This window comes from Coenobita brevimanus, chromosome 52 (assembly GCF_032717465.1).
Source record: "Coenobita brevimanus isolate Jiangsu-jjx chromosome 52, ASM3271746v2, whole genome shotgun sequence".
Lineage (NCBI taxonomy): Eukaryota > Metazoa > Arthropoda > Malacostraca > Decapoda > Coenobitidae > Coenobita > Coenobita brevimanus.
This window is the reverse complement of record NC_137005.1, coordinates 16,162,549-16,176,359: the sequence shown is the minus strand read 5'-3', so window position 1 is coordinate 16,176,359 and position 13,811 is coordinate 16,162,549. Positions and strand designations below refer to the sequence as shown.

The following is a 13,811-nucleotide window of genomic DNA, read 5'->3' as shown; positions in this document are numbered from 1 at the left end:
TGGTGGAGTGACTATTGTTGACTAGTTAGTAAGATTGTTGAATGTGTGCTTTGTGAAAGGTATGGTGCCAGTTGACTGGGCAAGTGCTTGTGTGGTCCCATTGTGTAAAGGCAAGGGTGATAAATATGAATGCACTAGCTTTAGGGGTATAAGTCTGTTGAGTGTTGTAGGTAAGGTGTATGGTAGAGTGTTAATTATGAGAGTTAGAGAGGGTACAGAGGGAGTGATTGGTGATGAGCAGTGTGGCTTTAGGAGAGAGAGGGGATGCATGGATCAGGTGTTTGCTGTGAGACAATTGTGTGAAAAGTGTTTAGCGAAAGGCAAGGATGTGTTTTGGGCATTCATGGATTTAGAGAAAGTGTACGATAGAATTGATAGGGAGGCTTTGTGGACTGTTTTAAGACTGTATGGACTTGATGGTAGGTTAATAAAAGGGGTGAAAAGTTTTTATATAAATAGTAGAGCGTGTGTAAGAGTGGGTAATGCTGTGAGTGATTGGTTTCCCATGAGAATGGGGCTGCGACAGGGATGTGTGATGTCGCCTGGGTTGTTTAATATTTATATGGATGGTGTTGTAAGGGAGGTGAATGCAAGAGTTTTAGGTGGAGGTCTGAGTCTGGTGAATGTTGATGGTGGAGAGTGGATTCTGAAGCAGCTGCTGTTTGCAGATGATACTGCACTGGTTGCTGATTCAGAGGAGAGATTGAGACAGTTGGTAGAGGAGTTTGGAAGGGTGTGTGAAAGGAGGAAATTGAAAGTAAATGAAAATAAGAGTAAAGTGATGAAGTGTACGAGGATGGTAGATGGTAGGGGGATGAATATAGTTTTGAATGGTGAGTTGCTTGAGGAGGTAGAGTGTTTTAAATATTTAGGGTCACATGTTGCTGTGGATGGAAGAATAGATCCAGAAGTGAAGTTTAGAATGAATGAAATAGGTAAGGTGCTGGGAGGAATGAAAAAAGTGTTTAGATGTCGTTCACTTAGAATGGATGTAAAGAGAAGGCTGTATGAGGGTGTTGTGGTACCGACTGCGTTATATGGGGCTGAAACATGGAATATGGGTGTAGCAGAGAGGAAAAGTTTGAATGTAATGAAGATGTGGTGTCTGAGGAGTATGTGTGGAGTGACGTGTATGGATCGAGTGCGAAATGATGAAGTGCGAAGGAGAGCTGGAGTTGTTCGGGAGATGGCTGGTAGAGTTGAGCAGAGGGTGTTGCGATGGTTTGGGCGTATGGAGAGAATGGATAATGAGTGATTGGTGAAAAAGGTAACTAGATCTGATGTGAGAGGTGTAAGGCTGAGAGGGAGACCACGAATTGGATGGATGAACAGTGTGAAGAGAGCGTTGGATGCGAGAGGGATGTCTGTTGAGCATGGAAGAGTGGCTGCGCTTGACAGAAATAAATGGAGAGAAATTGTGAATGAATAAATGATGACACAGCCCTGAGGGGATATTCTCCCGCATTTGGTCTAATCAGCTAGTCAGGTCAGATGCGGGTAAGGGGATGGGTCTATTATGATGTGGCAGGGGTAAACCAGCTCTGCTGTCGGGCCCTGCTGCGGATGTCACTGATTGCACTGCGCAGTTGACCCTTGTGCGGTGTGATGCGGTGAGGATCTGTTCCTTCTCCCCTGTGGGGTTAAGATGCGAATGAATGTGTTTGAATGGATGAGTAAATGGGGAGTGTGTCGTCCTGTCTCGGCTATCTCCCTTTCCTTGGGGGAAGCAGCCTAGGTATATATATATATATATATATATATATATATATATATATATATATATATATATATATATATATATATATGTTATATTAGGGTGGTCTATGAACATATACTGAAATTTCACAAAGGATGCCCTTAATCCAATTCATTGCCTTAGTAAGATGTAAAAAATTCAGGGCGATCGGACAACGTTTTGTGAACTTTTAAGAGGGTATAGACAGTTTGAGAGAAATGTAGACTACAGAATCTTCTGGAACGCTTGGTGCATTCCCTCAAGCCTTGTGGATGGCGAAAGCCCTCTACGTTCTCATGAAATACCTGTTCAGGGCTGAAATAAAGCTTACTGTTCAGGAAAAACTTGTGATTCGGTACGCAGTGTCGGCCCGTTTGTTGCACTCAGCTATGTTAAGTGTATATATATATATATATATATATATATATATATATATATATATATGTGTGTGTGTGTGTGTGTGTGTGTATGTGTGTGTCAATCTATAAATGGATATATATTCGCATAGCTATCTATCTATCTGTGTATCTATATCTGTATCTCTATCTGTCTATCTATCTATCTATATCTATCTATCTATATACATATAAATTGTCCACGTTTCCAAGTGACCTGAGGGACCTATTTATGTTTACTGAGTAGTAGGCCTGGGATGGTGCTACCCTTGTCTTGCAGATCTTTTACTAAAGATGTTCTTTTTTGATGGCAAATGACTGCACTCGTGGACAGTTAGTCGGCGTGTCACTTTACTGTGGGAACAATTTTTGAGCTTTTAGCAAATACTGTCATTGTTATCGGTAATGGCTTTGAAAAAAAAAGAAAAAGAAAACAGGCTGAAGCCCCACTTTAATGTGAAATAACAGAGTGTTCGTGCTCAGTGATTTACTCCAGTGCTGAAACTAATAAAACCTGGTAGATTATACTCTGCTGGGAAACCTTATTGTCTGAAATTCGTCCATGGTACTGTCATGCCAGGTAAATAGTTTATTCCATATTGCATGTGCACTTGCAGGTAAAGCTTTTAAGTTTTCACATTTTTTTTTATATGGGAGCTTAGGATGCATGTGTTATTGCCTCACCCACTGGGAAAGCCACATAAAATGCTTGCCCCTAACTGTGTCACACCCTCAGTCCTTCCCTCCCTCTCTCACTTCCCCATTGTGTTACAGTACTTTCTTAAAGAATGGGGTCGATGACTTATGGGAGAACGGTTAGGAAAATGAAATTCTGCGCAATGGTAGAATTCCCCCGGGGCCAAATTTAAGACAGGGTGGAGTTCCTGAGGACCACCCTCCGCGGGTGCATAATCAGCTTTTTACTTTGGAACACGAATGATTATACAATGGTAGAGCTTCATTGCGCCTGGCTATAAGCATGTTGAAGGCCCCGAGGAACACCCTCCTGGGGGGGGGGGGTCTCGGCCAAAGGTGTTATGTACAGCCTAAGCCTTCAACCGAAGGACGTAAAATTTTAATTTTAATAGCTGTTCACCCCAGCCATCTCTTAGGAAAGGTTGAACCACCGAGGGTCGATCCTCATGGGGGATGGGGGAGGCTCGTGGCAAAGCCATTATTCACGACCATAAGTTTTAACCAGGAACATGTAATTTTCCGTGTTAGTAGGCGTTTACCTTGGCCAAGTTGCAGGCAGGGTGGGATCCCCCATTGACCATCCCTCCCAGGCGGGGAAGGGGCACCTCCAGGGAGGAGAGTCATTTTTTTTTTTTTTTATCTAAGAACATGAAATTTTGCATAGTTGTAGATACTTACTGGGGCAACGTTTTAGACAGAGCAAGACTACCAAAGGTCACTCCCTGTGGGGGTTGGTGCGGCCTCCAGGGGTCCTGGTCATAGCCTTTGCCAAAGTCATGGTTTGTAACATAGAAACACGAAATCTGGTACTGGTAGACGTTCACTTCGGGCACATTTTAGGCAGGGTGAGAACTCTGATAACTTTGACAAGGGTTTATGTGGGGTTGCACCTCTAGCGTTCATTCCTCTGCTTTCCCTGTAAATAAATATTTCTTTCCCCTTACAGTAGTGCAGGGGTGGGTGCGGCTATCAAATGCATCCTTTGTCTTTTTTAAACTTAGGAAGTGGTAGGTGGTGGCGACCATCATCCACTCACTTGATGTAGTGCTGCCCACTTCTTCCTTAACCTTTATCATTCTTTTTCTGTGCCTGCCCTCCTCTCTTCCTGTTTCTCCCATCTTTCCTGTCACTACTTATTGCTTTTCTTTCCATTACAGGTGGCTCTACATTGAGTGACAAGCCAGATGGTTTCCTGTAAGCCAAGAAACCATTTACAACGCTGGGTGGTAACCATATAACCAAAGCATATGTGCTCCCTACGTGTCAAGTGGGTTGGTGGAGGGTTAGTGCCCCTCCCTGTAAGACAAATAACTCAAGAGTCAAATGGCCACCTCGTACGGGATTATGGCGTTTGGCAATAGATAGATAGTGTACAGTGCCTACTCTAACTCTCGTGATTATGTCTTTTGATGCGTGCTTTTTTTCCTGAATAAGTATTGCTTTTCAGGAAATAACGATGACAAGCAGAACCAGCCCAGTTCAATTGAAGGCTTAAGTGAAAACAGGCTTACTGCTCGTAGAATGTATTCCAGTTACAGACAGGTCACCACCTTTCAGCAAAGAAAGTTACGAAAATAAAGTTGCTTACGTGTAAATTAAAGACCTTACTGTAGGTGACATTCTCTCCATTCTTGAAATAAAAATTATACATCTTTTCTTTACACATAGTAGTAGTGCCGGATAATCGTCTTAAGCTTCTCCAGCAGATGCTCTTACCGAGTTCATCCCACGTCGTTGGTTCCTGGGTGAATGATGATAAAACCATGTTTGGTGGTTCCATCAGTAACGGTATCCATTGCCATGGCAGCATCTACCTTAGCTTATTATATTATCGTCCTCGTCACCCTTGCATCATTCCAACCTGGCTGAACTTATTGCATTAAAATATCATTAACTAAAATGAAAGTGAGAGGAAGAGGAGTAACGAAACTACTACCTTGGACAGTGTTAATACTTGCAGTCATTATTGGCAGCAAGTTCCTCCACTGAGTTGACACAACGAGTAAGAGTATGAATTTCGTTAGTATCCTTGTTCAGATTCTCCACAAGCTGGTAAAGGTGTTTTGCAAACAAGAGAAGGATCAATGATAAAGCCTTAAGTGAAGCAACAGGAACAGGCAATGAAGTTTTTCAGGTTCGACTGCATGTTCAAATATTGAAGGCAGAGACAAACCTGTTAAAAACCTTTGAGACACCATAATTATGTGGAAGAAATTACTGAACGATTTGGATTTACCTGAACAATACCTGCAAGCCGAAAAAATTAGCTATCATAAGTAGGAAAAAGGGATTCAAATAAAATTACTTATATGTTGAGAGAGAGAGAGAGAGAGAGAGAGAGAAAACATTCACAAACGGTAACAACGACTGCCCAAATCTAATCTGATCCAACTTACCCGCCCTACCACACCCACACAAACAACGTTAATTACACCACCTTGACTCCTCCAAGTACTAAGCAACCATCTAATCACCTCATCACATTAACAAACCTTCTCGAATAACACAGTCACCACCCTAATTGCCCCACTTAATGCACCCCAACAGGGCGACCAGCGCATCCCTGAGTCGTGGTGGGGCAGCGTGACCCCTGGAGACGTGGAGGTGGTGTCCGGGGGAGCAAGTGTTGCCTCGCTTACCATCAGGGCCGTCACTATGGCTCATGCTGGCAACTACACCTGTTCTCCCGCTGCACTCACCAACAAGACGGTCACGGTGCATGTACTCAATGGTATGTGGCTGGGAGAGAGTGGGAGGAAGCTGGGAGTAGGAAGAATGATAACAAGAGTGTAAACAGCCTCGGGAGGGGATGAGAAGAAATGGGAGAGAGGCGGAGTGGACAGAATAAAGGAAAGAGGGTATAGGAGAGACAAGTCAAGTAAATAGGTGGGGACAAGGGAGTGCGAGAGTGGGGAATGGGGAGGAAGGTATGGGGAAGAGTAGGAGTGGGTAGGATGAAATCAGAAAGTACAAAAGAGAGCAAGAGTGAGTGGAAGAGAGAGGAAATGAGTGAGGAGAGAGGATGAAAAGTGGAAGACGGGGGAGTAGCAAGGATAGAAAGCGTGTATGCGATGAAACAAGTGAGATAATACGTGTGGGTGAGAGAGTTGGCTGAAGAAAGGGATGAAGAAGGGAGGAGACTGAGGAAACTGTAGGAGTGGGTAGGAGGGATGGGAAAAGATGAAGAGTGGGTAGAAGAGAGGGGCGTAAGTGGTATGGCACTAAAGAAGTATGGATGAATGGAATAGTTGAAGCAAAGTAACTGTGAATATATTTTCCATCGAGGTATATGAGGTATAGAGGGAATGGGTAGAGTAATGAAGAGGGAGTGTGGGAGAGGTAGGAGGAAGGGAGATTTGCGTGGGCGTGAGTGAAAGGGAGAGAATGGGGGATTGGTTATGATGATAATAAATGGAGTAGGCCCGTGTCCGAAGCAATGGGCAAAGCAAATTGCCATGGAAAAAGTGTTAGGGAGCTTTCGAAGTTCACAGGACAGTGAGAGAGAGAGAGAGAGATGAATGAACAGTATATGAGAAAATCGTGACTGAGTGAGAGGAAATATGAGTGAAAAAAGTGAGTGAGGAGTAAAGGAAAGTGAATGAATAAGCTAGTGACGTAAATCAGAGAAGATACGAGATAGGGAGTGGGTGACAAGTAAAGAAGGAGGAAGAGAGGGAAGGAAGGAAGCAAACAGAGGAAAAATGAAGCAAAAAGGGTGAAAGGGAGTGAAATAAATAAGACTAAGTTTGGACGGAGTGTCAGGCAGAATGAATGTGAAACAGGTAGACAGGCAGGAAAGCTCGGCAGGAAACGGGCAAAGGCATGCAGACAGGAAGGCAGGCAGGCAAGCAGGGAATCATGTGAATCCCGTTATCAATAAATCAATGAAACACTTGGCTTTAAACATTTATTATTACTGATGACCCACCATTCACTCTAACAGTGCAGAGTTATGCACATTACTCGTATTCCTCCAGTTCTATACCTTCTGTTCCTTTACTGATATTCTCTTTTATTTTCATATCTTCCAGTCATTTTCTGTTTTTTTTCTCGATATATCATTGAAGAATGGGGACTGAAAATTGATACAGACTAGCAAAAGAAACCTTGAGATTTGTGAGGCAAATGGAGTATGAATATGTATTGATCTAAGGGTAGGTAAGATTGTGAATGTTGATATGGTATAGTCACATGGAGACGAAGGATATGGATAGTCTGGTGAAAAAAGTAAGACTGTGTTTAATTTTGGATGAGTCATGGATGTCTAGGATGTGCCGAAATAGTGAATTTATATGTAAGAATGTGAGGCATAGGCAGTGAGAACAGAGGTGGATGAATGATGTTTGTGTGTAGATACAAGTGACAATGGTTGCATCCTATTTCAAGAACGGCAATTAATGAAGTGGCTCTACCCCACAGGTGTTGAGAGAGTAATTTATTGTAATGTAACGTACTGTACATGTAAATGGTGGTGGCAGCAGGATCCAGCCAAAAACAAGGAAAGCTCAATGACTGTGAATGGATACTGACCAGTTTCAAGGCCAGTATGTTGAACAAGAGTTTATTGTCATGGAAAACTAAATTAAGCTGTTCGTGATGATGATGCTAATGATGACAATGACGATGATGATGATGATGATGATAATAATAATAATAATAATAATAATAATAATAATAATAATAATAATCCATCCATCATCCAATCCTATGTAGCCCCATAACCATAGTGGGAGCCCGGGGCTAGGCAAGTTGGTCCTGACATTTAACCAGCAATAAACCCCAACCACTCCTTGGATATAAACCTGCACAGGCTCAATCCACTAAACCACCAGGCGCCAAAATTTGGTTATATGGTTACCACCCACCGTAGTAAATGCTTTCCTGGTGTACAGGAAACCATTTGGCTTGTCACTCAGTGTAGCGTCACCTATATGCATAAGGAAGGGGTAAGAGTAACAGAAAAACAGAAGAGGGAATGAACATTCACCCGTAGGCAGAAGGAAGAGGAAAGAATAAAGAAAAAGACAGAAGACGAAGGAAGGAAGAGAGGAAAGGGCAGACACCCAAAGCGACATTACATCGAGTGAGTGGATAGTCAGCGCCCCAACCTACAACTTAGGAAGGAAGAGAGGAAAGGGCAGACACCCAAAGCGACACTACATCGAGTGAGTGGATAGTCAGCGCCCCAACCTACCACTTAGCGCACCCACCTACATAATAATAATAATAACAATAAACAATAATAATAATATAATAATAATAATAATAATAATAATAATAATAATACCCCCATGGGGGTAGTTTTTTTTTTTTTTTTTTTTTAAAGAATACTCCCCCAGTATCCCTGCTTGTTGTAAAAGGCGACTTAAAGGGTTGGCGGAGGGTTAGTGCCCCTCCCCGGAAAACAACTAATTAAAAAGACAAACAATAAGCCTCGGACAAGGACTGACCAAAAGATGACGACCAAGGACCGGACAAAGGACATGGTAATTGGAACTTGGAATGTAAGGGGAACGAATGATGAGGTGAGAGAGAGATTGTCCAGGTGCTTGAGGGTGCGAAAGTTGATGTATGCAGAATAACTGAAACGAAATGGGAGGTGAGAGTGTGAGAGAATGGGAGTATGGTTGGGGTATATGTGCAGGAGTAGGTGAGAATGAGAGGGCAAAAGAAGGAGTATGTATAGTTGTGAGTAAAAGATGGAAGACGAGCATAAGAGAGTATGGATCATTTGGGTCAAGGATTGTGTGGGTAAGATTGAAAGTTGGAATACAGATGTGGGCGATTTCTGTGTACGCACCAACGCAAGATCGTGCAAGCAGAGTGAGAGAAGAGTTCTTGACAAATGTGGAAGTGTGCATGGAAAAGTTTGGAAGGAATGAGAGAGTGTTTTTGATCAGTGATATGAATGGTAAAGCAGGGAATGTGAAGGTGGATGGAATAGTTGATGAGTGGGGTGTGCCTGCTGAGATAGATAAGAATGGCAGTGCGTTAGTGGACAGTTGTGCTGGGAGGGGGTTGGTGATAGCCAATACCCTCTTCAGGAACAAAATGATCCACAGGTATACATGGCGAGTGATGAGAAGGATGGGTGGTGAACTGAACGAAACGAAGGCAATGATTGATTATGTGTGTGTGGATGAAAGGATGCGAATATGTGTAATGGATGCAAGAGCTTATAGAGGTTGGGGGAGTGAACTTTCTAACCACTACTTGGTGGTGGCGAGAATAAAGGTCCAATTAGGATAGAGAAATAGATGAAGGGATGGACGGGAAGAAGTATTTGTAAGGAGAGTGGAAAAGTTACAAGAGGATGAGAAAAAGGCAGAGTATAAGAGAGATGTGGAGGAACGATTGGGTAAATATGAATTGGAGCAGATATGGGACGAGGAAGGTGAGTGCAGGATATTCACAAAAGAAATCTGTGCAGCATGTGATGTGGTGTGTGGGATGAAGAGAAGACGGAGGGGTGTGCAAGGAACAGCGTGGTGGAATGAAAAGGTGAGACAGGCTGTGGCACAAAAGAAGAAAGCATGCAATGAATGGATGAGAAATAGGGTCGTGGAAGAAGTTAAGAGGCGGAAGAGAGAGTTATATGTAGAAAGAAAGAGAGAGGTGAAAAGATTAGTAAGAGAGAGTAAGAAGAGAGCGGATGAGGAATTTGGAAGGAACTTGAGTGTAAAGTGGAGGGACTGTAAGAAAATGTTCTGGAAAGAAGTGAAAAGAATAAGACAGGGTGGAAGTGAAGTTAGTAGGGGAGTGAAAGATAAAAATGGTAGATTACTAGTGGAGAAGGGAGAAAAAGTGAGCAGATGGAGAGAACACTTTAAGGAATTGTTGAACATAGAGGATGGAAGTAATGCGAGTATAAGTGGCTGGGGAATGGCTGGGAGGAGGTGGGAGGTGAGAAGACAGGAAGAAATCAGTAGGATAGAAGTTGTGGAAGCAATGAAGAAAGTTAAATTGGGGAAAGGCCCAGGAATTGATGTAGTGCGTGGTGAAATGCTGAAGTATGGGGGAGAGATAGTAGTAGAATGGATGTGGAAGATGTGCAGATTGGCCTGGGAGGAATGTAGAGTCCCGGAGGATTGGAAGTCGGGTATAATTATTCCCTTGTACAAAGGAAAAGGGGAAAAAGAAGTGTGTGATAATCATAGGGGCATCTGTCTTCTAAGTATAATAGGAAAAGTGTATGGTAGGATATTTATTGACAGAGTTAGAGAAAGAACAGAGGAATTAGTTGGAGAAGAACAGGGAGGCTTTAGGAAGGGAAGAGGTTGTGTAGATCAGATTTTCATTCTTAGATCTTTAGTGGAAAAGTTTCTAGAGAAGGGAAAGAAGTTGTATGCGGCTTTCATGGATTTGGAGAAAGCATATGACAGGGTGGATAGACAAGGATTGTGGAAAGTATTAAGAATATATGGAGTAGATGGGAAGTTGTTGAATGCTGTGAAGAGTATGTATGATGGTGCTAAGGCTGCAGTGCGTGTGGAGGGTGAACTGAGTGAATTTTTCTCTTTGAAGCTTGGGTTGAAAAAAGAATGTGTCATGTCTCCATGGTTGTTCAATCCGTACATGGATGGGGTAATAAAAGAGGTACAAGGTAGGGTAGTGGATGTTGTAGTGGCCCTGGTGAGAGAGGGTAGTGTTTGGAAACTCCCTGTACTGTTGTTTGCAGATGATACTGTGTTGTTGAGTGAAGACGAAGGAGAGCTGCAAGGCTTGGTGGATGAGTTTGGGAGAGTGTGTAAGAAACGGAATGTAAAGGTGAACGTAGGGAAGAGTAAAGTGATGGTCTTTGAGAGAGGTGAAATCAGTGAATGTACAGCGAGGTTGGATGGTGAGGAATTGGAAAATGTGAGTACGTTTAAGTACTTGGGTAGTGTGATGAGTAAGGATGGAGGTTTGGAGGGTAAAGTGCTTGAAAGGGTACAGCAGGGAAGAAAGGTTGCTAGTTCCTTGAAAGCAGTGATAAGAAGCAGGGAAGTGAGCATGGAAGTGAAAAAGTTACTACATGACAGTATTGTGATACCAACTCTAACGTATGGAAGTGAAGCTTGGACGTAGCTGGAAGGACACAAGGCAAGAGTGAGAGCAGTGGAAATGAGTTATTTAAGAGGAGCCTGTGGAGTCACATGGAGAGACAGGCTGACAAATGAGGATATAAAGGAGCGTTGTGGTGTGGATGTGGATGTGATAGGAAGCGTTAGGAGGAATACACTGAAGTGGTTTGGCCATGTGGAGAGGATGGAAGGTGAAAGGCTGACGAAGAGAGTGTATGTGAGTGAAGTGGAGGGGGGAAGAGGGAGGGGGAGGCTGAGGATGAGATGGAGGGACGGGGTGGAGAGGTATATGAGGGAGAGGGGTGTGAGTTGGGAGCGGGGCAGTGAAATGGCGGGGGACAGGGCGACGTGGAGGCGATTTGTTTGTGTCCACCCCGAACGGGATTGAGGCGTCTGGCAATAGACAGGTAGATAATAATAATGATAATAATAATAATAATAATAAGAATAATAGTAATAATAATAATATCATAATTATTATTATTGCTATTAAACTTATCTTTCGTACTGTAATCAGTGTTTTCCTGTTGTGCAGCTATTAGTGATGATCCTTATTTATGGCAAGCATCATCCACTTACTTTATGTAGTGATGGCTACATCTTCCATCTTCTTTATCATTCTTTTTGTCGGTCTGTCCTCCTCTCTTCCACTTTCTCCCATCCTGCTTGTCATATTTTATTGCTCTTCTTTCCAGTTCAGGTTGCTCTACACTGAATGACAGTCCTAATGGTTTCCTGTAACTCAGGAAAGTATTTAAAACGCCAGTAGCAACCATATATCTAAATAGCAGGGTAATGTGGAGGCTACTATGATGCTTCTGTTAACTGAGTGGAGAGACGCAAATGGGGCATCCATCCAGGAACCAAACCCCCACACTCTTGCCCGTACCTCACTGTGACAAAGTGCTGTCCAATGCAGGAGAGCATCAGTTCACTACACGGGATGGCCCTACAGGGACGGCTGCTTGCCTGCGATCGATGAGTCTGCTTGACCAAACAGACTGAGAGTACACAGCAGCATCTCATCTAGTTCCTGCTGCCTTCCAGTCACCTTAGAACAATACTTCTTTACAGATTCAAATTCACTTAGATTTTTGTTTTGTCTCATACAACTGCATTTAAATAATTCCAGTTAATGGAGTGCCAGTGCTGTAGTGGTAATACGCACGCAACACTAAGGCTGCATACACAGAGAAAACAGGTTGCCTGCGCGCTGGTTTCCGGCGTCGAACCGCGCTGGTTACCTGCACGGGTAGGTGTTCACAAAGGAAGCAGGACCTTCTCCGACCCGTGCAACGTTAAAGGGACAAGGTTGCAGTCAGCTGTGATCTACCAGGCATTCTGTGAAGATGTCAAGCTTGTCGTCTGATGAGTTCATGTTGCTTGACAGTATTCACCTAAAGATCAAAAGGAAGAAAATAACAACACATGAAATACATTGCAAGAGAGAACAGCTTGGAGAGTATCACCATCTTTTTTGTGATCTTAAAAAGGAGTTATTAAAAAGGAGTTATATTAGTTATTCCCGCAATTTTATAACTAATAGCCTTTCCATCACAAAATGTTTAAATTTCATTATCTTTGTTTCCATACCGGTCCTGAGTCCACAATGACAGATTCTGATAAAAAAAGCAAAAAAAAAAAAAAAAAAAAAATGCATATTACTGCCGCATCGCGATCTCCACAATTTCGCACCGTTGCCAGTCTATACACCTCTACCCACCTCTACCCGCGTGGGTTGAGCAGGCAAGAATGGTCTGAGGATTCCGGAAAGCGGGTTGAAGCAGGCTGCCTGCTCCGACACGCTCGATCCCGCTTCTTCTATGAACACCCCCACTTGTTTGTATGGTTTAATTCTTGACGCAGGTCGGCGCCAGTAACCCGCACTGGTAAACCAACTTTCTCTGTGAACGCACCCTAACAGAAGAAACTTGGCTCGTTTCTTGGGCCGGTGGAATTGCTTGACACATTTCCTGTGCTCCATGTCCCTGTTTACCCAGCAGCCAGTAGGTGCCTGCATGTAAACTGACTGGTGGCTCGTGTCCTGAGGAAAGAATCTGTAGACCTCTGATGTACACACATAAACGTAAGACACAAACAATCTCACGAGCACCTCACGTCTTCCATCCAAACTCCATCCCAACACGACCTAAGCTGTGGCAAGAAGGTTTCCTGGCTGTTACCTTCCGAAGTGGAAAGGTCTAGTCCTGCAGGGGACTATAGGGGACTGACTGTTCTCACTGATAGTTTCTGTTTGTAACTAACCTGTAATTAACCGACTTACTTTTACCCTCCAGGTGAGAGGCCGGCCGCCATGCAACACGGAACCAGCAGCTCTTCCCGCCCACTCCTGCCTTTCCTCCTGTTCCTTCTCCTCCTCCCCCTCTACCTCCTCCACCACACCTCCAGTAATCCACACCATCGGTGATGGCAGCACTCCGCATCCTTCACACTCCACACATTTTTATTAAGCCCTCCTTTTTTTAACTTGTCCATGTAAAAATACAGTTAAGTGATTATGAATGTACAGTGTCGGTTAATAATTTCTTTATGCTCCTAAGATAAAAAAAAAAATACTGAAACAAGATTATACCGTATATGTTGTACAGTCCGGGTGAGTAATTCCAAATTAATCAGTGAACTTAGATTACATGTACAGTATATGCAAAGTCGCAGTTAGTAGTTCCATTACACTCCTGGACTTCAAAAATCCTGAAATATGGCCTTATATAGGCATATAGTACGGTTCTTGTCAGCAATTAATTTAAATCCTTTTGAATGCGAAATATTGAAGTGAGAGTATTACGTTTACACTCCTGAGATGCTGAGATAATGAAGCGAGATTGTATGCACAGTCCCTATCAGCAATTCCTTTATGCTCCTTGGGGTTCAAAACTACAGGTAGTGAAGTAATTTTGTGAA

General features: G+C 43.1%; 1 protein-coding gene across 1 annotated transcript in view; it reads left to right on the top strand.

The window, feature by feature from the left end:
* Positions 1–13,317, top strand: part of LOC145400494 (lachesin-like) — a 228,517-nt gene extending 215,200 nt beyond the window's left edge. The window contains exons 6-7 of the mRNA XM_080273019.1: positions 5,374–5,557; positions 13,187–13,317. Coding sequence (XP_080129145.1) covers positions 5,374–5,557; positions 13,187–13,317 — 315 coding nt within the window. The remainder of the gene's footprint in view (positions 1–5,373; positions 5,558–13,186) is intronic.
* The last annotated feature ends 494 nt before the right edge of the window (positions 13,318–13,811 follow it).